We start from the raw sequence: 27,293 nt of genomic DNA, 5'->3' as shown, positions 1-27,293 counted from the left end.
ACACATTTAGCAAAATGGAAAAAGCAAACTTTGTCATGTTAATTAAAAGTATTTAAATGCGTGAGAAATTTCCTTTGATTGAATAATGGGCTGCTTTGTCATTGTCAGCATTTTCACTGCCAAATTGGAAGGCAACACGCTTCATCCCTTGTACTGTTTACCTTCTACTCAGTGTAGAAGGAGTGAGGGTGAAAGAGAGAGAGACATTTTGACTGTTAGAATTAACTTTAAAGTATGGCAAAGGGCCAATCAGCAGAGCAGTGGAAAGACAAATTAAGCAGGGACCTTCCCAGCAGGTCGTCCTTGGACAGATTGGATGCGATTCTGTTTAACCTCTCAACATCCTCCCGACACGAGGAGGACAGAACACGGCTCACAGGCCGTCACAAAGCAGTTCACAATACATACCTCTGCAGCCCGACTTTCAAGTGAAGTATGTTGACAGCACACACATTGAGGTGTTTCTTACCACAATTCATTTGCGTTCAGTCGAGACCTAAGCACTGTATAAGACTGTAAACTTTAGTGTTTTATCATGCGAGTTGTCATCATTGAGAGTAGCCATTTGTTTTTGTGAGGTTCTCCTGAGGATCTTTGTCTGGATGAAGGCTACAGGCCCTCTGTATTTATTAGCAACAGTAGCTACTAACACTGAAGTTTGCAGTCTGCTGCCGGGAGAAGAGGAGAGATGAAAGAAAGAGCAGAGGGAGCCGAGAAATGATCCAAACATACCATTAAACTCAGAGATTGACGGCAAAACCAGACACCAAAGCTCCTAACAAGATTCCTTTTGTGTTTGCTAACTGCCAGTAATTTATATAACACAGCTTATCATTCCCTTGTATGCCATTTTTCAAAAACCTTACTTTACCGTTATGTCTTAGCCTCTCCCTTTGCACAAGGGGCAGGTGGATAGGTAAATAGTTAAGACAGCCTAACTCTTTTTAGCTGACACACAGAAGCCTGTTTCTCTTTTCCTGGAGCTGCAATAACTCTGTAGATGTGGCTTTTAGGAGGATTGTGCTGTTACCCCTACTTTTTCCTCAGTTTTATGGAGATGTCAGTGTAGCCTGTGCCTCATCTTTGTACAGCAATCAATCTTCTACAACAAACTCAAAGGGTCAGTGACTTCTTTTGTACGTGCAGACACGCTCATATGATTATATACCCACGAATGAGTGGTGTGATGTCTGAATCACTGCCGGTTTTGAAAGGGCAATAACCCACAGAAAATGACCAAATGTTGGAAATTTTTCATTGTGACTGCTCACCTCTTTCAGCAGATAATAGCCTATTTATCATTAACTACTTTTCTCTGATTTATATAGTCCCACATGACAGCGACATTAGCAACATACTCTGTCTTGACAGCAGAAAAAAAGGTGGTGGATCCATCTGGCCCTTCCAGTAATTTGAAGTTAATAATGGGACAATTAATGTGAGGTTTCCACAGTAACCGGACAGTGAGTCACCCTCTGGATCCATGTTAATTATGAAACCTTTTGGACACACAGTGCAGCCGGGTGCTCAGAGGTCCCAGGATCCTCGGGTGCTTAAAGTCTGTCGCTTCTTGAAAAAAAAACTTGCCTACAAGGCTTTGATCGTTTTTCCATAACTGTTTCAGCAACAGTCTGGGCTCACTCCTGTTAAATAAAAGAGAAACCGCTGCAGGAGACAGTTATTTCCTGAGTTAAATCCTGGCATTCTGTGTTCATGTGTTTTATGTGTATTATTTATGTGATGATTATTACCCATACTGTTTCAAAGTGCAAGTGGGGGGGGGGCGTAGTTTATTGTACAAGAATGACGAGAAACTGGGGGCAAGAGGCTTATCTGAACATGCATAAATGAGCAGGTGTGAGTGGAGGACCACAGGCTTGCTGTTTCCTACTATTTTCAGTTTTTATATACAGCTAAGATCTTAATATTTACAACACAATTGAGAGCAGTTTTGATCTTCTCATGTAAATCTCACAAGAAAATCATTATTCGTCGTTTACTTATTTTAAATATAATAGAAGTAGAGTGATGCAGCAGTAAATGCTGTTTAAGAAACAGGAGAAGACATGCTGGAGCTGACCTTTATATACATGATGTAATATAAACAGCTGTGAACAAGAAAAGACCACAAAGTTATGTTCACACTGTCCACTGAAACAACAGCCTGGTTTAAAGCTTTTAAGAATTCTTACATTATTAAGGTACACTATGAATCTGTAGTGTTTCGTAGATGAAGCATTACAGTAATGCTAAATGTGTTTAATTGTGTTTAATTTGCAAGATTCCGCATTTTCCTATTAATGTCTAATCAATACATCAGTGTTTATTCATTTGTTTATTTGTTTGCGATCAGGTTAATCTGTACTCTGTGTGTGTTCTTAATATAAAGCATGATAAAGCAAGTGTGTGTGTGTGTGCGCGCGGGCATATATGTCTTACTGAATTTTCTGTATAACCTTTTAACAAATACATTTGCTATGATAATATCAGTAAAATAACCACTAATAGTCACTAATTGAACAATGTCTTTGTTTCATTTGGCAGGTAGAAAAAACAAGATCTGTAAAAAAGGTTAAAATAAACAAAAATCTTCCTGGATTTTTGCTCTTAATGAGCAAATTTGATGTTTAATGACGAAGTCTGATATCCTTTAGTAAATGCATACACATGTTGACTAACCTTGACTTTCTTGTAGTGGGATAAGCTGTTCTAGCTTTTTTCCCACATGCAAAACAAATGTTGAACTTCCACTTCACTGCATACAGTTTTTTGGGGGGTGATTTCAGACAAAAATAATAAACAAAAAAGTTGACTGTAGAACATTAATTTGTTCATCTCCATACATGAGCAAGGGCAGTTGTGTGTGAAATCAAAGCCATCAGCTTTGGAATAAAAAAGACTTCATGTGTTACTGGCCCTGCAGTAGTAGCAGAGCCAACATGAAGCCCTCCTGTACCATCCTCTCCTCTGCCCTCCACCTTCTCATTGCTTGCATAATTTTACATCCTCCTCATGTCCTAAGCCTGCTGTGATGGCTACCATATGTCCACACTGGTTTCCCAATAAAAAAAATACCATTTCCCTTTTTAAACATTATAAAAACACAGGATGGACCTCGGGAGATATAAAATCGGGGTAGGATTTGGCACTGAACATCCATGTGTGGGGACTGACCAGCAGAAGACAGGCAGCGCAAATCCACTGCCACGTCATTAGAAGATGGGGGAAGAACGAAGGACAAAGAGATTTTTCATCATCTACCCAACCACCCATCCATCCATCCCACCTGTGCAAAACTCCCATTCCTCCCCACTTTAATTCCTCCATCTGTTTTCTCTCTTTCCTTTCGGCCTTTCTTTCTTTTCAGCCATAACTTGTTTTGGCTCTCTGTCGCAATATTCTCCACAGTATTGCTATTTTTTTAATGCAGTTCTCTTCCTGTTCTCTCTCTCTCTCCTCCATACACCCTTGGTACCTCATCATCCAACACACACACACACACACACACACACACACAGACACACACACGTACACACACACAGGCATTCACACACTTCATTTCTTTAAATATTCATTTCCGTCTGTCTGTGATGTGTTTAATGGAGTTTCCTGTTCCCAGCCCTCCCACTTCCCTGAGAACCGCCATGTAGGAAGTGGCAGTCCTGGCAATGGTTCCTCCTGCCCCCTCTGACTGGTCACATTCCCACCTTATAGAAACAGACATCGATGGGGAAGAGAGATGGACCTATGCCATAGAGGTTACTGTCCATTTAATATTAGTGCTTTCTGGATTCCATCACAAAAAATAATGTTTGCAATAGCATTTTCCCACACAATATACAATCTTTTCTGGACAACCTGCATAACTCTGGTCTCTAATAAACTTAGCATATTACACTGTTTCACAGCTGGTGGTTTCCCAGAATTTCTCTAATTCTTTTGACAGAAACAATTCCCAGGTTGTCACTGAGGAAGTTGTGGCATGTTTTTCCTGAACATAAACACATGAACTTGAATCTGTAAAGTTTGTTTCACACTGTAAAGTATGATCCTTCATCTGGCAAGGAAAAGAATAATTACCTGTGACAGATGAGTAACATTTCCAGAGTCCCTTCGGGTGGTCTGGAGTAATGTGCTACTGAGAGGTGAAAGGGAAAAATGATTAGTGTTATAAGGTTTGATTACACTGAAAAGTCACAAGCTAAATTAATTTTTATCTTTGGGAAAAATCTGGGGAAATGCTCTGGGAAATGGGCACTATTTAGGGACTGGTTTTGTCTGTCACAGTTGCTGTGAGCCAATGGCTGTGATGGGGTTGGATTAATTGGCAGGTGTATTTGATTGCAATGAGACTCAGGTCTATTTAAAGCCCACGCTACAAACAGGCCTGGGCTTACTATATGCCGCAGCACAAAGGCAGAGTTGGTTTGCTGAGATCGGGGTGACTGCCGGCCTTCTATTTACAGCATGATGCTTCTTGGAGGACAATTGCTGTTCCCTGTTGAAGCTGTCAGCATGTAAAGTGTAACAGACTCACAGTATAGCTGGCTCTGGCCTTGGACTGTGTGTTTTATCCACTTTTACAAGTGGGACACTAGACTGTTTTAACCCTTCATTTTTATGGTCATTGCACTAATTACCTTGTAGAATTTTATTGGTTGTCGTCTTTTGCCCATGGCTGAGACAGCTGCTCAGACCTAGAATCTGTGTGTTGCATTGCTTCCATACAGTATAAAAGGCATGGATATAAGAGTGGAGTGCTCATTTATCATTTAAAACTTGGAGTGGAACCCATGGACTTGTATAAGAGCTACATAGTCTTAAGTAATGGAGTCACAAAGTGGACACTTGAGGCTTCAAGTGACAGCTGTGGTCGCTGGCATAACATAGCTTCTTGTTCAGAACAATAAAGGGATGTGGAAGTCCCTTAAACTTGCATTTTATCTGAAGGCTTTCCTGATGAGTTTATGGGCTCAGTCGCTCATTTTGGGTCATACTAAATCTTGGTCATAATAGGTTTCACAATGGATGATTGTCTTCGTTCATGTATGTGACCACATGCTCACTGTCCCTAGCCAATCAGCATGGGTTTTACAGTCAGATCTGGCCAACCTCATCAGATCTGGCGACAGCAGAAGTGCTCATGTCAGGTTTCAAAACGGGGCTTCAGAAACCAGTGGGCGATACTGTGAAAGATGCATCCATTATTATTGTTATACTACCTGTGCTCTGGGGCTTGTCATTGGGCTGTTCTCTGTTGCTACCACAGCATTGTGCAGTGCCATGCAGTACCCACTGGTATACGTCTAGTTGGTCAGGGGTTCATCCTACAGCGAGATAATGACCCAAAACATAAGTCCAAGCTATGCTAGAACTACCTCAGGAAAAAAACACACGAGATGGTAAGCTTGAAAACATGGAGTAGCCAGCACAGGCTCCAGACTTAAAGCTCGTGTAGCTATTTTGGGATGACCTGGACAGAAGAGTGAAAGAAAAGCAGCCTACAAGTGCCACAAATTTATGGGTTATATCTGTTATATCTGCTAAAGGTGGCTACTTTGATGAGTCAAAAGTTTAGTTTAGTCTATAAATTGATTCCATGATTTCTTTTTTTCACTCCAATTGCTTATTTGTAATATGCTTTCATTTCATAGTGCAATGAGACATTAAACTGCATAACTTTCAGTAAAAAATTGAAAATTGGTTTGTTCTAAAACTTTTGACTGGTAGTGTATATGGGAGCTATCACCAAGGTTAAAATAAACAAGAAAAATCTTGTATTTTTGATCTAAATAAGCAAATTCTGTAGATTCTGACATTTTATATGGTGTATGTCTGTGATATGGTTAACTCTGCTACACGATTGTGCAAGAAGCTGTATTTTGGAATATTTTTTATTTATTTTTTGTGTGTCTGTTTTTCTATCTTTCCTGTTCTTGGTCAGATTTGGTTCTGTCTTTTACCGCTTTACCACAATCTCATTCTTTCCTCCCATCTGAACCACGCAACGCCTCAGGGTCCCTCCCTGTCTGATACAAAAATAATCTGCTGTATGTTTCAAGTCTCTGTGATGACAGCTCAAGGACGTTCTCACATTTGTGTTTATTTGTGTGCATGTCTGTGTATGTTTGTGTGTTTTTGAGGGAAGACGCAATGCTCTTGTACAGCTCCAGGCTTGGTTTTCTCATTCTGGCTCCAAACAGACCTGTTATTCAGGATATTGTGTAAGACTGGAAGAGGGTTAGGGAGACGGATCCCAATATCAAGACCCCAGGACAGAAGAAAGCGATTGCTTAATTGTGGCTTGTCATGAACTTGATGTTGATCTTTGGTTTACACTTGATCATTGCTGATCAATAAGCCAATATAAATCTAGTATTAGAGTATATTTATGTTTATTAATAAATGCACAATGCTTTCAGTTCAGCCAGATTTAAGAGTTTTCAAGAATGAATCATGCTAACGGGTGTGGTCTAGGGCACTCCAAAAGCTTTATTTTGTCTTATTTAGGCATTCAGAGATGGACTTGCTGTTTTGTTTTGGATCATTATCATGCTGCATAATTCAAGTATGCTTCAGCATCAGACCAAAAACTGATGGCCGGACAGTTTGGTAGAGAGCAGAATTCATTGTTCCATCAATTATGGCAAGTCATCCATCACACCACTGCTGCCATATTTGATTGATTGTATGATGTTCTTTCTTATGAAATGCTGTTAGTTTTACACCAGATCTAGTGACACTCAGACCTTCCAAAAAGTTCAGCTTTTGTCTAGTCAGTCCACAGAATATTTTCCCCAAATTCTCACATCTAGGGGTACATCTAGTTGTTTTTTGCTAAATGTTAGATGAGTCTTTTTGCTTGTTTTGGTCAGCAGTAGTTTTCTCCTGGGAACTCTCTAATTTTTGCCCAGTCTCTTTCTTATTGTTGAATCATGAACTCTGACTTAACTCAGCCAAACGAGGCCCGCAGTTCTTTAGATGGGTTCCTCTGTGACCTGCTGGATGAGTCATCGACATGCACATTTTGGTAGGCTGGCCACTCCCGGGAAGCTTCACCACTGTTTTAAGTCTCCAGGGTCTCGGGTGTCTATCCCAGCTGTTTCAGGCAGGTGGGAGACTGTTCACACCTGGGACATATCGCTAGTAGATGACACATATTTATGTTGGTGAAAGATAACTGCAGTGTATTAGTTATTTAAAACTAAATGCAAGCAAAGATATGCTCCAATAAGAGCAAGAGATTTACGACTTACTCTGTAAGGCCCTCATTAATAAGGTACCAGTGGCACAGACATCCGAGGCATGTGTATGCATGAGAACATCTACCAAGCAGCAAACAGAAAGGATTCAGGAATCACTGTGAATCAGATCTATACTGATTTAGAAAATGAAATAGCCACCAAGATGCTGCTGTTATGAAATATATAGTTATTTAAAATAATATGCCCAGGTTGGGCGGTAATGACTGAACGTATGGGTTTACTGACCTTGAAGTTATACTCATAGCAGTAAAACTCGGATTTCTCCTGAGGAATGAGGAGCATTAAATGATGATTTAAATGATTTATTGTACCCTACAGACTCTGGCTGTTTCAAACATTTTATTTGCTTTAAATTGTCTTATTTTCAAAATCTTAACATTGATCTTTTGCAGCTACACAGCAGTTTTGTCAGGTTGTGAGTGATGCATGGTTTTCTTAACATTCTTGCTTTTCTGCCTATATGTTGATATAATGGATATACTCACACTTCCTCCAGCTTTTGTTACCATTGTGGGTGATGTTATAGAGTCAGCCCTCCCAGCCTTCAGTTCCTGAACAGCTTCCTAAATAAATGAATTCAAATGGAGTGTGAAGGATGTTTATAAGATGTGTTTTTAGCGTTTCCATTCCATGACCACACCACAATCAGGATGTCTCTTTCTCTTCCTCCAAATGAAACCTAATACCATTTCATATTAGCTAAAAATTTTGAAGTGATTTTCACTCAGTTCTATTGTCGGTGATCTTCAGAATAATATGGACACCTGTTATAGTGCTCACTGGTATTACAACAGGCTTTGTTGATGTCCCGTAAGCGCTCAGATGGAGCTGCTCCATGGCCTCTTGGCTGGCTTCTCCTTTCTTCCTTCCTACTAGCTTTTGTTGCAATCTGCCAAACACACACATGCACACATACACACACCTGATCTTGACTCAGACCAGGTTTTTCGGAATCTGCAGGACCATGTGGCGGCTTGTTTTTATTTAAAGAGGGTACATGTTTCCAGTAATCTCAGCTGGACATCTGGTCAATGGTGAAAAGCTGGATTTTAAATTAAAATAAAGTTTGTGTTTTACTAGAGCCAGAAAAAGATTAAAAACAGAGAAGGGGACATACAACTGCTAAATAAATAAGAGGAGCTTATAGCAGGCCATGAAGAATATTGTGTTTCAGTGAAAACATTATTTTTAGAGTATCCAGCCACAAACAGCTGGTCATACCTGGCAAATGTAGATATAATAAGTAGGGCAGGATTCCACATGTAAATATGCTCACTTTGACACATAAGCCTAGCTTTGGAGAGCCTGTTTACATCCCCCCAAAATTTAAATATATACAGAATTCTGTTAATGAACCTTGATTGGTCAGTCCAGGATTCACAACAGGACATCCTTCCTCGATGGCACCTGTACAGCACATGTTAACATCAAAACCCTACATGTGTCTATATGAAGCGTTTGGCTTTTATGATCAGTGCTGACTGTTTTTAGGTGGCTCCTGCTGCTGCATCCACTCATCCAGTTTCTTAACCACTTATCAGATTCAGCATCTGGACAGGGGGCCGGAGCTAACAAAGAGAAACACACATCCATTCATGATCACCTTTAAATCTAACATGCATGTCTTTGTGGGAGGAAGCTGGAGTAGCTGGAGAGAACCCGAGCACGTACAGGAAGAAACATGCAAACTCCACACGAAAAGGTTGCCTGGTTTTAAAAATGGGCATCCTTGTTGTCATCTACTGCAGCGGTCCCCAACCCCCGGGCCTCGGACCGGTACCGGTCCGTGAGTCGTTTGGTACCGGGCCACGAGAGTTGAGGCTCAGGTGTGAAATGTATGGTTTTCAGGGTTTTTATCGGTTTTCAGCGTTATTTTGTTATCGTATTTATCGTTAACTCGGTTTTCCTGGGTCTTTTCACGTGTGTTATGAATAAATCTTCTTTTTTTCGGTACCGGTACTAGTTTTATTTTGTTGTATTTATCCACGACACATTAAAGGCCGGTCCGTGAAAATATTGTCGGGCATAAACCGGTCCGTGGCGCAAAAAAGGTTGGGGACCGCTGATCTACTGTACCACTGTAGCACTGTGCTTCCTGATTTGTGTTACATGTTACATTCAGGTCTGTCAGAAACATTAACAAATGTTTTAACAATGTAACTACAGCTATTGCCTTGACCACTTTTACAAAAAACACATCTTCTTGCTGTGAAAATGATCAGGAAACCCATGGATGTTACTTTTTTGAAGCACACAGCCATCCAGCCATCCGTGTCAGTTTCTAACACAAACAACTGATTTGTGCTTTGTCAGTTACACAGATGTTCTTGTTTCCCACAGATGACAGGATAATAACAACTCAAATGTCCTATGTCTTTAAAAAAATACTCCAAATTGACAATGGGATCTGGTCAGATCTGTAATGGATATATTCTTTTCGTAGATACTTATGTTCAAAGGGCTGGGCATTGCTTGTTATTTAGTGGCAGATTAGACTTTTCAAAGTCGTTGGGTGTGTCAGTGAGCTTTTCTAGAGATATCATGCAGTTTATTTAAGAGTACATGAAATCCAAATATGTGGTTTTGGATTAGCATTCCTGTGGTCCCTCAAGAGTCTCGGCTCATCTCTTCATTATCTGACAAAATAATTGAGTCTCCACCAGCCCACCAATGAAGATTAGAGGATATCAGTCTTTCCATCGCTTTGCCTTGATACTGTTCCCACCCTTCCTCCCTTTGGAGTTGCAGCTTATGCAGCTGGAAGCAAACTCTCAGCTACAGGGGAAAGGAATGGAGGAAACCCTTTTCCTCCATACCCGGCCAATGCTTTCTTCCCAAAGGGTACATAATGGCGATGTGAACAGTGGAGGCATGCTGTCCCTGGCCTTCACTTGCAGGGCTGGACGATGGTGTTTAATGTAACACACATTATCAAGCCTTAAAACCTCAATCCTCTGGGTAGGTGGAAATGCTGACGCTAAATTGGTCATATAGCAAATTTCTATATTATGTATACTAAGTTTAACATAGTTAAATTGCAAAAACTGGAGCTTTAATGAAGCAGTAACATCACTCTGGATTTACTACCATAATTGGTTTTTGCACTTCCTACATTATAACAAAGAGAAGAAAGAAAGAATACAGACGCTCCAGTGCTATAGGCAGGGAAGCCAGCCGCCCACTGATGAAGCACTGGGAGTAGTCTGTGAAAAGTATTATAAAATGTTAATAACACTACTAAAATAAAACACCGCTGTAGAAAATGTGGAAACAGAAACTATGTGACCATCCAAAGTGAGTGAACTCCCTGCACCAAACCTGCAAGTGTAGGCTGACACCAGCCACTGGGACAGGATTAAACCCTTAGACCAAAACAACTCCAGTTTGATACCAGAGTAAAATCTGACTAAAATAAAGTGCAGTCAGTGCTCTTCCTCAGTGTAGCAAACTGTTACAAGTCAGCTTCGAGGTAACATAATTTTTAGTGTCTATAAAACCTTAAAATGAACACATCACAAACAGTTATTGAGTTCTTTGTTTTCCATTTAAAGAAAAAGTTATGAGAAACCCACAAATTATTTTAGTAGCACCGTATTCAAATATGAAGACACAATAAATGATGAAGAATTTAGGTTTTGCTACATATTCATTCTTTATGAAGCATTATTTCATGTCTCATTCCACACTCAAAAGAGAAATTCTAAATACGTCAGTAGGGTGCCAGGACATGATCTGTTAGAGATGCAGCAAACCGCATGATTACTAAACTTGCCACTGTATAACGTCAATTCAAGGAGGATTTACTTGCTTTTCCTTTTCATCATATCGCAAAACAGAATGTCAAATTTCCATGATTCTGAAGACCTTTAAGATTTTCTCTTCAGGTTTGGGTTAAAAGCTTAGCTTTACAGGTTCATTCTTGACTTATTGTTTATTAATTGTTTATGCTCATAGATCATGGAAAGGTCAATCTAAAAACAACCAAAGAATAAAAAAGCACCCAGTATTGATGGGGTGAAGAGGAAGGGGACCAGGTATAGGACCAAAAAGTGTGTTAATGCAAAGCCCACAATATGTGGGCACAGACAGTTTTTTGTAGGTTAAGCATGACCATGCCATGACAACAAAAGACATTTAAATCTTAATTTTAAAAAAAGTACCATGGAAGTCTTTGATTTTAACCTTACACCTCTGGTAACCACTGGTCATGAGGGAAAAATGTAAATAAAGTTTAACACATGGGCCCTTGGTTGTACTGTTTTAAATGATATTACCTCATTTATAAGCCATAAATTAAACTGCTGTTATCGTTATAATGGATTAGTGACAGACAAAAAGATTGTGTGAAGAGTAATGAGAAGTGGAGAGCAAGGGTGGGAAGGTGGAGGGAAAGAAAATGTGAAATCTGGCTCCTATATGTGGGGGAGCGGTAGCTAGAGCCGGACGAGTTAACAGATGTTTTAAAGTGCTAATCTAATCTTTATGCCAGGCCTCCCCCCTCCTCTCTCTCTCTTTTTTTTCTCTTTCCCCTCTCGCGTCTCATTTTTTTCTTCTTTACTCCTTCTACTTTTTCTAGAGGGATGCTGGAAAGACTCCAGTCTGTGTTAATGCATCTCAGGAGCATCATGTACTGCCGCTGTGCTGAGCCATGGTTATTCATGCATCTGTTATCAACCCTGATTTCAGACTAAGACATGTGCAATAGCAATGAGGGAGTCCGGAGTAGAGAAAAAGTACGCTGAAAAATAAACTTGCTTTGTGAAGATGCCTAAGAGTGAAAGGAAGGATTAAAGCAAGGTAAAGATGAGGGTATGTCTTTACAATTCTCACTCTGGCACCTTTTTGTTTTGTTGACTTTGCCGTTTATTTACGTGCCACCAAAAAGTGTGTTGCGATGGTATTATATGCCTCTGATGCAGGATGAAGGGGGAATACACTGACCTTTTATGTTAGTGGACCTAATAAATTTAAGGCTTAGTCTGAGTTTTAACTCATTTCCTCCTCTTGTCACTCTGTTCCTTGAATTTCCCTGTTGCTTTTCCTGCCTTCCTCCCCCTTGCTGCCTGATAGGAGGGAGGCTTTGTGTCAGACAGTACCTGCATTGAAATATACTGACAGCTCCCTCAGATTTAGCGGATGTACTTGCACAGGAGTTAATGTGACTCCACACAATTTAGCAGCTAACCCAAATCCTGTGGTTAAAACCTCACGCTAGACAAGAAACAAAGAGGCATTGCCAGCAAAATCCACAGGTCACAAAACCTGGAAACCAAGCCAGAGATTAGAGGTACATGCTGAAGCCTGGGAAGAAATAAAGCCCTAATATTTATGGTGACATAAGCTGTTAATCACTTATAGGTCCACAGATCATTTCAACGGTTTGATTTTCACATTATTTATTTTGCCTTCATGGTTTTTGTCATTATATATTTTCTTGCATCTCAGGTAAATTTAAGGGAATCAGTGAATGTGGTTTAATGCTGGTTGTTTCTTCTCCTATGACATGTCCTAATGCCGATTCCTGTTTTGCTACCCATGCAGCACGTTGAATGTGCAAGTCATAAAATACACTATGATGAGTTCACCCTGGCAACAAGTACCGGAGCTCCGGCAACTCACATCCTTCTGCTGTGCTCGCTCCCTTTTCCTCTGTGTACTACTAACCATCTGGAGAAGAGTGATATCGTCAAGGTAAACACACCAACAGCTGTCAGCCAGGCTTCGCTCTCTCCTGTTGCCATCTCTCGCTTCCTTCATTGCTTGATTCCACCTTATATGTCCTGTTTCAGTCATTCTGCCCCTTCCTTTCTGTTTGTTTCTTGTCTGTTGGCTCATCAGTGGGTAAGCACAGTTGATGGATACATTCGTGCTGCTTTTCCCTTCTGGTGTGGGCCCTGTGAAGTGAGTGATGGAGGACACCAAGGACACAGACTGAGCGATGGGTTCGGTTAATGGCAGATACGTCTGACTTCATTAAAACAACAAAAGATGCAACTTGAGTCTTAATTTTGCATTTTTGGCTTTGCTTTAAATATGTACTAACATTGCACTCTAAACCTTAGAGCGCAAGCTTGGAATATGGCAATGTTGTGTAAGTCTGAAGGGTGTGAAAACATAATGAGTAAGGTTTTAAACGAGGATTTATGAGGTATAACCTCACAGAGTGGTTGAGCACTGTTACATGCAGTAGCGCAGAGTGCAGGGTCATGTTTTGCATCCATTGATAGCTTGTTCTGATTAGTGAAACATGCCAAAACGAGTTCAAGGAAATCATTTTATGACACAATTTAACTGGTTCTACGTAACCAAGTACAATTACAAGGAATACCCAAGGCATACTACATGACAATTTTCACGGAGACTTTCTGGTTCTACTTTAAATGGAAGTCCTGTATGAACTGTATACCAGGTTTTTATGTTTATAAAGCTATTATGGCCAGATTTTTCAGGCTCACCTTTAGTTTTCCTTCAACTGTGAAGTGGTTTTAATATTAAGTCTGGACAGTTGGCTTATTTGCAGCCTTTTTCAAGGGGGAATTAAGAATAAGAAATAAGAACATCTCCTTCCTTCTCTCTACTTCAGTGGTGCAGTACATTTCCCTGAACACATGCCTTGAGTGTTAAAAACAAATCAGTGGTGGTGAGAGAAAGAAGGAATAGCAAAAAGGATGGAAAGAATGAATGCAATTTCCATTTGAGCAAGGTCAGCATCTGCATTGCAAGACACCTGTAAAAACATAATTTTTCATCCTTCAGCTGTAAGGGAATTGGAAGAGGTAAGGTGGAGGTGGAGTGGAGAAGGCCTGGAGAGATGGACACGGGGTCAAAGAAGAGGGAAAAAAATGTTTGATTAACACATCATGCCTACAGATATTTTCACTCAGGAAGGACTGACAAAGAGGAATTTTTGAACAACAGCTGGAGCTCATGTACCTCTGCGTCTCCACATCAAGCCCACAAGGTTGGAGAACGGCTGGCGAATGCAGCGGCCCTTCCTGACTTCAGGGGTCAGTGTTCTGGCTCGTGGCTCGCCTGCTTCCGGCCAGCCCACCTGGTGTTTTGACTTGCTGCACCTGCCTTACTCTGTGATCCAGAGGTCTAGTTCTTCTCATTCATTTTCAGCATGAGTCTTGCCTTTGAAGCTCAGAGGTGAAACCTAAAACCTTCGCTATCTGTTTTATGTGTTCCAGACTGAAACCACCAACAGCACCACCAGCAGCAGCAGCAGCAGAAGCACACAACTGGTATATACATCCACATCTGCTATAGTAATTTCAGACACTATGATTTTATTGTATGACACACTATATGTATCTAAATGCAATTTAGTGTACTTAAGGGGTTAGCATGATTGAAAACTGTTTCTGATGTCCAAAAGGGATTTTTTGTGGCCATTAAGGGTCTTTGACCCCAGCAGTATAAAGCAATGCCCTGAATCTCCTCTTGCTGGTATATCACTGTCATCTTGGCTTTTATTTATTACAGCTGTTCCAAAAACCTGCAGGCCCAGAATATATGTTGCTGGGTCTTCTTGGCTTTAACAAATACAGCTGATATTACTTTAGAAATATGTGAAATCAAAAGAGCACATTTATAGCCATCAGAGTTATTAAATTCCTAAGATTTATTGTCTCACTGTGGCTTATTATTTGTTTACACAGACTAATTTATTCAGGCATTATAATAAAGTTAAAAAATGTAAACTCTTACACCATCATAGTCATTCAAACTATGCCTTAGACAGATATTCATACAGGCTTCATATGTACGGTGGGTGGGCTGTACAGTTGATTTAGCAGTGGTTTTTGTGGACCAGGTTAGGGAACAGGGGACACCAGGGATTAACCAGGTTTTCTCCATCTGTGTCTCCCCTTGGCTCTGTTGGTGTGAGTGGAAATAAGCCAGTCATCATGAACTCAGCCTGCACTGTAGTAAACCAGGAAGCAATCCCCACGCCTCAATGACATTGCTTATATTTGACGGCTGGTATATGATACAGAAGAACTCTGATGTGGTCCGAAGTTCAGATGCAGCACTGATTACTGACACATTTCACATTTACATTTCTAATGACACTGACTAGGAGTAGATTTTTCAAAGGTGATGTTTTATATATAATGTATAATATTTTGTTTTTGTTCCCGTAAAAAATGGTAAATGGCCTGTATTTGTATAGCGCTTTACTAGTCCCTACATTGTAGCCACAGCAAAATAGAGGATCACATTAAACATTGTCTAAATATGGATGGGAAGTAAAAAGTGAGTGGTTGATATGTATCCTGTGTTAGACTTGTAGCCTGTCTGCGCCAGGGTGCTCCTCGCCTCGATCTCATGGTCAGCTGGGATAGTCACCAGCCTCCTCCTGCAACCCTGAACTGGAAACAGAGATAAGAAAATGGATGGATGTTCCTGATAGGTCATAATTTAAAGTATCAAAAACTATCAGTGGCACTTTTATCTACATCTACAGCTACCTTTAACCTGATGTCTTTATACTTCTGTGCAAAATCTGAGTTGAATTGCATGGGGACTTGTGAACATGAAGGGTTGCCTGTCTCGCTGTATTGGTGACCTGGTGACCTGACTGGGGTGTACCCCACATCTCATGCTACGACAGCTAGGATAGCTTCGAGCACTCTCTGTGACTCTTGGATGAATGGATAAGGAAATGAATAGCTGGATTAGCTATATAACTAATAAGGATTTGAATATAAATAACAATTTTTTTGTGGTGATTTCAAAAACTATAGTCAGTATCTTGATTCATACTCAATCACCCAGGTAAGTAAACAGCAGGTACAGCCTCTTGTTCATTCAGGGGGCAGGTTTCAGTCATTGTGCAAATGTACTGTTTATAAGGTTGGGGAAATTTGCAGTCAGCTGACACTGAACAAGTCACTTGGATGAGTGACGAATCATTTCTCCAACTGAAAACGCTACGTCCATATGAACAGAATCAACCTTTTGGGACGAGGAAAAAATGGGATCGAGTAGGAAAAAATACATCAATCTTTTGAGAAAGATATTTTGACTATATAAGCTATACTATTAAATTATTACAACGTATTTCTCTGGGGCAGACTTTTATATGTGACTCATCGATGAGCGTTGAGGATGTCATCAAAAGAAAATTGTCGTCTGGTTTTAATAATCTTGAGAGACCAGTGCCCCACATTATGAAATAACATGGGTCATTTCTACCCTCTTCTACTGACCTCTGATCTGTCTGGAATATATTTAAAAAAATCCAGACAACTGCTCACAAGTGTGGCAATGCTGCCCTCAGTGCCCTGTAACTGGGAGTAATCCTCCACCGCACCTCTCGAGTCCTCAAGCATTGATTTATGGAGAAGATGATCCTCTGGTGTGACTGGGTCAAGGCTGCTGCTGCTACCTAGCTTTAAACTGCACACACCTGACAAGATAAGAGTCATCATATCCTGTCTTTATCCTCTACAATTTCACCCTTACGGATTTGTAATCAGAACAACTATGATAGAAAGGAAAAGAGAAGATGTTACCTGGCTTTTGGCCTCACTGCAAAATTATTAACACATAATGAGGACAGTTGAGTATGCTGCATTTAAAGCAATCACATTTTTTATGTTCTCAGTTATTATACAACATTTTCCAGCTTGTTCTTATGAAGACTTATTTCAGTCCTTTAGTTGTGAGGAACAAATGTACGATTTAACAACGAGTTTGAGTCAAGTACTTGGAGAAGTTTAGGGGTCAGGCTGGCAAGCAAAAACTGTGGCAGCTTGGGCAGCTGACTGAAAAAAATCAGGTGAGGAAAAAGTGAACTTGATTAATGTGTAATTTGCAAAGGGGATGCTGAAGGATCAGAGTGATAAATGAGGCAGTGGGAGGGGTTGTAGGTGAAAGAGTGAGTAAGGGTCATGAAATAAAAGAGGCCAGAGGTTATCGTCCAACCACTGCATGAGCGATGACGTGTTACAGCACATGCTGAAATGCACTGGCAGTAACCCAGAGTGTTATTCGGTACAATGCACATACCCTATGTGAACATGAGATCATAAAACACATGTGAGGTGCACATCTTCAGCTGCTTATTTTCATGGCCCTATTTATCTCATCTCTCTCTCTCTCTCTCTCTCTCTCTCTCTCTCTCTCTCACGTGCACACACAGACACACACACACACACACACACCTGTGCACTCCTGACAGGTGTTGAAAGATGAAATATACAGGGGAAATGGGTTTATAGAGTTCCGGCTGTATGCTCTGGACAGTTACCACCAATGCACTGCTTCACACCCAGTACGCATGTGCAAAATTGGTAAGGTAGGGTTAGGTCCAGATATCTGTGACTTCTTTTTGACGCCTCAACACACTTATTTAATACACATATTGCCATGCCTGCACACATATCTACTTCTAAAGATGTAATGCATACATCGGTAGTGGTATTTGGTAATGGAATGTTTTAAATGCATAGGAAATCAGCACAATCTGAAATCTCATCCTGTTCTCTTCTGTGGAGGCAGGCCTGTGAAAATTAAAGATATTACATCTGAGAGCCTGGATTGCTGTAGGAGATATTGACAGGAGTAGGCACAGATTTTTATATTTCTGTTATCAAGAAATGGATCAAAGAGGAAATACTTATATCAAGGCAATGAAAACATGAAAAGAGATCTAAAAACAAAAGATAAAGATTCAACTAGCTTAAGGGGGATGCGTTGTTTTAAGGCAGGGTCCTCCAGTTAAAAACGCAACAATGCTGTTCAGTTAGTCTGACCCCCTCCATTCAATCCTTCTCGCGACCTCCATTGATACATGTGATCAAAAGCATGTGTGTGGTGTTCTTGTTTTCCTGAAACAGTCAGAAGAAATTTCCTCTTTTGTTTAAATTTGAAACCAGTCACAGTGTCATATCGTGCTCTCTGTGGGTTTCCTCTTTCTGCTCCAAGTGACTGAAGAAGAATATATATATTAAAGATATTTCATGCATTTGGGCTCCCGAAAAGGAAAAAATAAAAGTCTCCCAACAGTTGTGCTGTTTGCTCTGTTTATTAGAGGTATATTGTCAAACATTTTACAAGCTCTTGCTTAAATGTTTCCATTTAGAGAGAAGAATGCAACACTGAAACATTTACCAAGCTCAGCAGAGAACACACTTATAGCCCCTGTTTGAAAGGCACTAAAGTCCCTGTTTTAATATCAGTCATCCTTTTTTTAAAAAACATCTTGACACATGCAGACACAACTAGCTAAGACACCTGTTGTTACACACGTCAGTAGCTACAATACACAGAGCTTACAATTGGCTTGTTAGTTGAGCTTTTGTAGGCCACACCACTTACGTCTGCTATTGTGTGTTGTACACTTAAAAGTGTTCAATGATAACATGAGAAGTAACACAGACTGTTAATTCAATACACTGAACATTTGCATGGATGTAAAGCTACCTTAAGTCACTTCATTTGGATTGCAGACTTTTAATATGCTGTATGCTCTATTGAGTGCAGGTATCTTAAATATGTTAAAGATTAAATACACCATATTGCAGCTATTTAAATAGATAACGTGTCTTTTAAGTTAGAATCAGGATTCAGTGGATTTATATATAATCACAAGACAACTATCACTGGATTTCCTCAGTCTGCAAAATAAATTTACAAAAAAAGTCTCTTTTATTTAAATAATAATGTTAATAGTACATTCAAATAATAGCATAATAGTTCCTCAGCATTATTGTTGTGGTTTTTAAATAGCTTGACGAAGGAGTGTTTGTGAAGGGGTGTATTATTTTATTACCTTTCATAAAAACATATGAACCCTTCTTCCCAGTTCAAATACTGCAGAAACAACGCCATCTCAAAGTCTGGATGCCACACTGGTGCCATCGTCATATTGCTAATGCTGCCGATCATCAGTAAGTCCATCAGAACAGTAAAGAACTGTGTAAACCCTGCTCTAAAAAAAGCTAAGCACATATGCATGTGCCTGTCAGACAGTTTTTGTCAAAGCTAGATGTGTAGCAAACATGAATATACACTTCTGCTGTAATAGCAACCAGTTGGTCGATGATGTGCACTGTTGCATTGTAGCTAAATGGGAGAAATTAAATGACAGGGCACTTGTTCCTCTCCTGTTTTGTAATTACTTTTTAGTCATATATATATATATATATATATATATATATATATATATATATATATATATATATATATATATATATATATATATACATATATATATATATTGTTGGTTTCTCTCTCATCCCTTTCCCAATCTCTCACTCATCCTTGGTATGTTGCTACATTTGTCTCTGTCACTCAGTCTGAAATTAGTTGACTTATAGAGTTTCTTCTTGCCTTCTCTCATCTCTTTTCATTCTTCTGTTGCTTCTGTTTTCCCACCGACCACGTGAGTTTGTCACTTGGAGCTCACTACCGACAGCCGCAGCCCTCCACAACCATGTCCTGATAATTTTTCAGCACAACTCGGTCTTGAGAGTCCAGGTAGAGCAGGGCGATGGGACTGAGAGAGGTTGGGACGCAGCAGGCCCGGGGCACTGCTCCATTCACAGAGTTTACCAGAGTTTGCACCATGGCGTGGCTTGAGGAGTTCATGTGGTCAGCCAAAGGAAAGCGACACTCACCCAGGCAGAAGAAGGCGTCGTAGCCACTGGGTGCAATGATCCACTTTTCCCAGCCCACGTCATTGAAATCTACATATAGTGGATGGCGGCGGCACCTGTTGCGGGAAAGGCGCTTCAGTTTTGCAGAACGACCACCGTTTCTTTTCACCCTTCCACGTTCGCTCCAATTGATTCCTCCTTTGTCATCCGCCCAGCTCGGCACAGTATACCCCATTTTTTTGTCCCTTCCCCAGATTTGGTTTCTATTGAGATCCTTGTTTTTATTCTTGACCCTCGCCTTTGCTCCTTTTCTCCTCTGGCCATTACCAGGGTTTCTTCTGCCATGTTTGACTAAAGGCTGTCCACGGCCATCATGACTGTAAGTAACCAAGAGGGGTCTCTCTTGGGCCCAGCTGTGATCGTCTTGTCCCACAGATCTGCATACCCTCAGGTGTGCCTCTTTTGATTTCTCTGTCCCCTCACTTGCAGCAGAAGAGAGGTTCTGCTCAGGAAGTGAGGTGGTGTTGTTTTCAGGTCTGACCTCCAGGAGGAATCCTAGGCTGCCAGTCCCAGCATGGGCCTTATGTAGGAGTTCTGCACTAAGACTAAAAGCCTCCCAGAAACCACTTGTTTTATAACTACGGAGGCCATTGGTGAGTAACCTTGTTTCCAGCAGAGTGGGCTCAGGGTCCTCATGGTGCTCAGTGAGGTATAGGTTTAGTCTGTGGGGTCCAGGACCCAGAGCTGCTCCGTCACTGCGACGGAGGCGGAGCTCAGCAGAGAGCACACTCTCATCTTGAGGGATGGAAGAGATATTGAAGGAAATGTACACTCTGGTATGATCCTCTGCACCAAGACTGTTTCCAAGGGGCTCTAAGTGGAAGAGTGACAAAGCAATATAACACTTTAGTAAGACTTTATTTGAGCAATAGCAGGAAAATTGTCAGACTGTATAGCGTAGTCAGCAAATAATTTAACATTGTTGTTTTTTTAAAGAAACTTAATTTTAAAAAAATGAAATCTATATCAGATAGATTTTTTTTTAAAAGAAATTTACATTACATTTACATTTACATTATACATTAACCTATAACACTAAAAGCCTTATAGTTACAGCACGTGGGTTAGTTCCTTTATGGATTTTCCTCACAAAAATGCAACATTAACTAATGTCATCCTCTGTATTATCAAATAATTGTACTGGCAAAAGTTGGGAATTCCTTCAGTGGTGCTACAGGATTACCTGAGCCTTCAGATTAGATTAAATGACTGTGTGTGTGCTCCTCCTTTGTCATTTTCTTAGTTTGGAGCAAACATGTCTGACAGGAATATGCAGTGTTAACTCACTGATGGTTCACTGATAATGAACCATTATCGCAGGTCTGCATTTATTCTAGCTTGTTTGTGCTGAAATAAGGGCAACTGGGAGGCAAATATGGTGGCCAGGATAGGCCCAAAAGCAAATGTTTCCCTGGTGAACAGGTTAATCCAACTATGATGAGAAGAGTCCCGAGTCTATATTTTATCTTAGTCTAAATCTGATCTCATACATGTTTTGAAAAAAACTTACTACACTTATCTCGTTTGATAGTGTAGTATCTTATTTTGACTGTTAAAAACTGACATACAAAGACTTGCAAAGGTGTGTTACTGCCATAAAGGTTCAAAGCTAGAATCAGCTCAAACAGATATAATTCATATATCATGAATCTAGTTTGACATCAAGAGGAATCAGCTGACTACGTGCCATCTAATTGTGTAAGTAAGCTTACCATTGTGGTGGAAGCTGCGTATAGTGTTGGCCTCCTGGATGTGCTGACTGGGGAAATTAAATGAAGGGTCCTCTACTAGATGGTACTGCTGCTGGTGGAAGTGGTAAAGATCCAGGAGGTACCGTGGCACTGGCACTCCAGGCCTTGGGTCAGGCTGAGACTGCAGCCCCAGTCGGCTCAAAAGGAGACTCTGGATGGTCTGAGCCAGACCGGGATCCCGGAGTGACGGTGACAAAGCGGAAGGTGTGGGGTGCACCCTGCCATGATCGATCTCGCTGGTGTCTCCACCCTGGCGACCAGACGAGGCATGAGGTAGCAGCAGGACCATGAGGAGCAGGAGGTTAGGAGGGAACATGGTGGACCTGGAGGGAGATGCGCAGGTGAGGAGAGGTAATAAGGTAGAGAACAGAACAGGAAGAGGAAGTGGAAGAAGAAAGGAACGCATACAAAGTAACCTAAACATCAAAGAAAAAAAATTGCGACTTCAGGTCATGCACCACTCTGTCCTTCCTTCTGTGTGTTTTAAATAAGAATTTAAATCATATGACATAATGACACAATATAAAGTATTGCTTGAAATCTGCAAAAGAGATAGCCCCAGAGAGATGCTTCTGGACTCTGTATATTATGCTTATGTCTTCTCCTTCCTGGACACACTAGTTTCTCATCAGTCTTCAGCCTTCATGTGGCATATGTTCAAGAAATTTACCATTCACATGTCCATAAGAAGTTGTTTGCTTGCTACTCCTGGTTGTAGAAACAGTGCTACTTTGTTTTTTCTTTGTTAATTTATTGCAGGCTTCTTCCCCTAGAGATCCATTTATCTCACAGGACACCTAAGCAGCAGTAATTAAACAGTCTCGATCTGTAATTTAATCATGCTGCATGTTTGTGTGTGCTCTACTCTAGTAGTGCTGTTTGTGTGTGTGTGGATGCCTGTGATGTGTTTGGTATTTACAGAGACCTGATAGAGTGACATGTAGCCAGATTTTTTTCTTCCTTTTTTTTTTTTCAAATGACTTGAGAAAATACTTATTCAAGAATTAAGTAGCTTTTTAAAAATATTTTTTATTTGAGGTCTAATTTAATTAACCCCTTAATTATAGGAAGATTAAAGATGTTGCTCAGGCATCAAATAGCAGACCTAAATGCTCAGTTTAGTCTGATGTCAGGGTAAATTCTGGTATTTTAATTACAAAAAAAAAAAAAATAGTGCCGCAATAATTGCTCACTGACTGTAAGCCAGCTGAATAATTGGACTTCATGTCTTCTACAGTGATGTGATCAAAACAAATGAAAGCTTTTAATGTCACAGTTTTGAAAAATATGAGCTTTGGGGCAGCATTACTAGTAATGCCACTGCAAATCAATCAAAACAAATCTGCATTAGTTAAATCATGAATTCAAGGCTGCCGTCATGCACAGAGGTATCCACCACACAATTACAATTGTGTTGTTTTATTTTGCAAATAAAACAAAAAGAAAAGAAAGACAAGAAATGGGGCATCCGTAATCTCACTAGAGTTTAGATGTGCATGCACTGGCATGCTCTGCTCAGCACACACGTTATATTCCCTCCGTTGGGTCATCCACAGTTAGATTCATTTGCACCTGCACAGCCCAGTTGCCTGTAACCTCCCTATTTCTTTCATATTCCTGCCTGCTTCACTCACTTACTGCACATACAAATGAGTGAAAAGATTATATTCACAGTCATTAATTTGACTTGAAACCCACAGATGCTGCAAGAGCACTCTTTTAGCTACACTTGATTGTGTTGGCAGGGCATTCAGTGCTGGAACGCGATCACAGACAGGGGTCACACAAATACTACTGCGACCCGGCCAACACCCTACATCTCTGTAGTATGAGTGTTAATAAGTGAGTGAATAATTGCAAAGCAGCAATGTAATGGCTAGCTTGACCTGAAAAGGAGCTGAGATGTTAAAGGGTCAGTGCAAAGGTGCAAAACTTGTTTACCAGGCAGAAAAAAAAAATCTGCACTGCAAATCAGATGAACTGCTGCACAGTAAAGAAGAACAGAACAATAAACCCCATCTGCATCTAAATTTATGTCTTTTGCAGGACTTTAAGTTTGGCTTTATCTTTTTTCTCGTCCAAGTGCTCACCTATCTCTCGCTCATTCTCGCTTCTATCTCTTTATCTCTCGCCTGTAAGGGACAGAGAATCGATTAGGGCCTCTACAGCGAGATAACAGAGGAGTTTATGACTGAGTAAACACATAATGACGCTGTAATGACAGCTAATCTTACCACGCTGTCAGAAAAAAGGTTAAAAGGAGGTCACAGGTGTGAAGGTGTGTATTTTTTATGTATATGTGACTGTGGGTATGTGTACTGTGTGTGGTACGTGGCTCAAAGGGCAAGCCTGGGAAAATAAGCCACCTCTAGCGTGGGATTGTTGCTAGCTGGCCATTAAACACCACACCCAGTGCTGTTTCACCTGAGGCAACGCAGCAGAGGACAATTACAGATTAGGAACTGCCGGACAACCTCTCCCATATATTGTGGAGGCTTGTAAAGCAGATTAAGGACAACAACACCACATCTCTCCTGTACTTTCCTCACCTACAAAACCACCCTGAGGTACAAAGGTTAGGTTGTCACACAGAAGGGTGTGTCACAGCGGCAGCGAGGAAGAGGAACAGGGGCAAAAACAGAGAAAGAAGTTTGGAAACAGTGTCCTACACTGCTTTTCAGGCTCTTTGTTTCCTCTCTGGGTGTCTGCCTTATGAATGGTTCAATCCACTTTCAAGGGAGGGCAAAGAGGATCCAGACTTAATTTAGATGTTTTATGTGTTATGTGCATCTGAGTGGGTGGCACCCAGATGTCAGCTCATTCAAGTTGGCTAGAAAAACTGACATTTTTATGATTACATTCCCCAGTTCCTTATTTTATCTCTGACTTGTTTATACCTTTCCTCTGGCTTAAACAATGAAATGTTCTGGAAGGATAAATGAGGAGAGCCGTATAATGAATGGGGTCAGGGATAAGGCGAAATGAAAGGTATGGAGTTCAACAGCCGTGTTTGTGTGTCTTTCCCCTCTGTGCTCAGCCTATGAGACTTATTATATGTGACCTGACCTCATGAGCAGACAGCTGAGTGACCCTGGCATGCGGCGGACGAGTGTGGCTGCTGGTCTGCCCCGCGTCTTTCTGAACTCACTGATTAAAACCTCTGACCTCTGACATCCGTTTCTCTTTCTGCCCCTCTTTTTATCTGTTTATTTCAAACTCTGCTCCCTTTCCCCTTCCTCCTTCCTCCTTGCATTCCTTGAACTTTGTCCTTTTGTTGTCATACACCACCGTATATAACCCTGTTTTACTTTTCTTTAAGCACAGTCCCTCATGTCCCCTTCAAACCATCTTTTTTTCCTTTATTCTCTTACATCTTTTGTTCTTCCCTGTTAAAATGTCACTTTTCATGCTTTTCTGCATCACCTTCCCATTTTCCTATGGACTTTCTCCCACTCCATCTCCCCCATTAGTTCCGCTCTTTTTTCCTAGGTCTTAAAATGAATGGTGTTTTTGCGGAAGAGTGCGGCAGACTGTTGCCGGGCCAGGGGGCCGGAGTGTCACCACAGCCGGCTGATTTATCCACTGCCGCTGTCTTCATGTTACGCCTGGTCCCTCAACTTTCCCTTCCTGTTGTTCTTCCCGTGTTTCTTTTCCTAAATTCCTCCTCTCACTCTCCCTGATTTCTCTCCCCCCCTTCCAAGCTCTCATTTTTCTATGCTGCCGTCCCATTCTTTCAGAACACGATACGTGCAGCGTACATGCCACAGGGTTCATTTTCAGGCTCTGAGCTAACTCATTTTCTTGAAACTGTGCCATGTCGGATAGCCTCATGAGTCCAGATATGATGTGCAGTGTGCATATACACACCTGGGATCACTTCTGAGGATACATCTGTACTGGCTAACACTTTTTCCCCCCATTAAAATGTATAAAGTGAACATGCAGTCACTATAATTAAATGTGAGGTTAAGCCTGTACCATACTCCCCATACTTAACTCATCATTAATGGTTGACTCTGGGCTGTGGAGTTAATACATAATGGGGGTGGGGTGAAAAATGTCCAAAACAGTTGCAGTTGTGGCTCTACTTTCTGAGGCGTAACAGATGAAATCATTAGAACAATATTCCAGGTAGGCTGCTGTAGAGTTTTATTGGAGTCTATTAGAACAGCACTCTAATTCATCCCAGCTGGACTGATTAGTTGGTTAATGACCCAGGCGTCCATTTCTGCTCTACACATACAGAACATACATGCACTTGGATACAAATGTGTCCGAGCACAGAGCACCACAGAGCTTAAACACAGGCTAACAGCCAGGCAGAGTGAACCTAACACGGAAAAAAACTTGCCAATATATGTAACAGTGAAGGGTTGTAAAAATGTGAGACAACTTTGATATAGATTTAGAGTTAGCTCGAAAACACACTGTTTCTACAGCTTAACTGTAAATTGCTTTTTCTGGCTGGTCACATCTACATGCACATGCCTACGTGCACTGGTTTTTTGGCTTAAGTCTCAATTGTGAGGTAGAACAGAGCATCAGTAGTTCAGCATGTATTCACAGCTTGTCTCTTTCATCCTCTGTTCCTCAGCCCGGGATGCTGCACAGAGATCTCACAAGTGCATTGTGGTTAACAGGAGGCCCTACTGAGGCACAACACTGTAACAGCATCAGTGGAAATACTGACATATCTAACCCATGACTGCTGAAAGCTCAGAGACTGCCCTCGTTGTGCGTCTGACAGCTAAACCGATGTGAAATACAGAACAAAAACACACCTCTGCTTTTCACATTAAAGCTGCTGAGCAATAACACTGAGGGCCAATTCATACTTCGCATGTTGCACAGCGTTGGCGAGTTACGTTATGCTCTTTGAACCCATAATGGGCACATTATTCTCAGACAAGTTGCTTACCTGACAAGAGGTAGATTGAGCAATACAGTGGGCCAGCAGTGTATTCATATACACGAGTGTGTTTTTCCCAGCGGAGACTAATGGTTTCAGCAGTGCAGTTCCTGTGGCCTGTGGTTTGACAGACAGATCTGTGCATGTGTGTGTGAGAGACAGAGACAGAGGGACAGGGATGTAGTACTCACGTCCAGGTGTAGTGGGATGTATGCAGAGTCCATGGTTTATCCTTGAGCTCCAGTGTTACGATCCCTCGGCTCTCACTCCCGCTCCTTTGGACAGAATGGACAAAGTGGACTGTTTACCTCTGTCTCTTTACCTCTCTCAGAGAAGCCAGTGCATGTCTTTCCTATGTCTCTTATGCAAATGTACTGTAGGTAAAGTTGCTTGCTCCATGCTTCTCTCCCTGTCTACTCCCTCGCTCAGCTCCTCATCCTGTTGTCAGTGTCAGATAAGCAAACTCTTAAAAAACATCCACTAGCTTCCCCTCTGCCTGCCTGACCTCTGCTAGTAGGCAACTCCCTTTTCTCTGTCGCCTACACTTCCACCCTTAGTTGTTTAAGACAGACTGGTACCGCTGCTAGAAGTTGCAAGAGGAAAATGTCTGTCTGTCTGTCTGTCTGTACTGTATCACAGGCAACAACTCCTTCTTGTTCCTAAACCTTACTATGTCTCTCTGCTTTCCTCTCCACTCTGT

The 27,293-nt window shown here is 41.1% G+C and overlaps 1 protein-coding gene and 1 long non-coding RNA gene across 3 annotated transcripts in view; one reads left to right on the top strand and one right to left on the bottom strand.

Annotated features, from left to right (window-relative positions):
- Positions 1-20,420, top strand: part of LOC120720026 — a 25,261-nt gene extending 4,841 nt beyond the window's left edge. The window contains exons 2-4 of the long non-coding RNA XR_005692776.1: positions 14,029-14,041; positions 19,948-19,952; positions 20,408-20,420. This is a non-coding gene — a long non-coding RNA (uncharacterized LOC120720026). The remainder of the gene's footprint in view (positions 1-14,028; positions 14,042-19,947; positions 19,953-20,407) is intronic.
- Positions 18,289-27,293, bottom strand: bmp16 (bone morphogenetic protein 16). Of its 2 annotated transcripts, XR_005692775.1 has the most exons (4): positions 26,785-27,293; positions 21,646-22,007; positions 19,603-20,746; positions 18,289-19,548 (listed from the first exon to the last, which is right to left on the bottom strand). XR_005692775.1 is itself a non-coding variant. In XM_040009621.1 (3 exons), the coding sequence occupies exons 2-3, from the start codon at positions 21,998-22,000 to the stop codon at positions 19,683-19,685; spliced, it is 1,419 nt and encodes a 472-aa protein (XP_039865555.1). In that variant the 5' UTR covers positions 22,001-22,007; positions 26,785-27,293; the 3' UTR covers positions 18,289-19,682. The 2 variants fall into 2 exon arrangements, 1 of the variants encoding a protein (XP_039865555.1); XM_040009621.1 differs by having other exon boundaries at positions 18,289-20,746.

This window comes from Simochromis diagramma, unplaced genomic scaffold, assembly GCF_900408965.1.
Source record: "Simochromis diagramma unplaced genomic scaffold, fSimDia1.1 OVJJ01000344.1, whole genome shotgun sequence".
Classification (NCBI taxonomy): domain Eukaryota; kingdom Metazoa; phylum Chordata; class Actinopteri; order Cichliformes; family Cichlidae; genus Simochromis; species Simochromis diagramma.
This window is presented reverse-complemented; position numbering and strand designations above follow the sequence as displayed.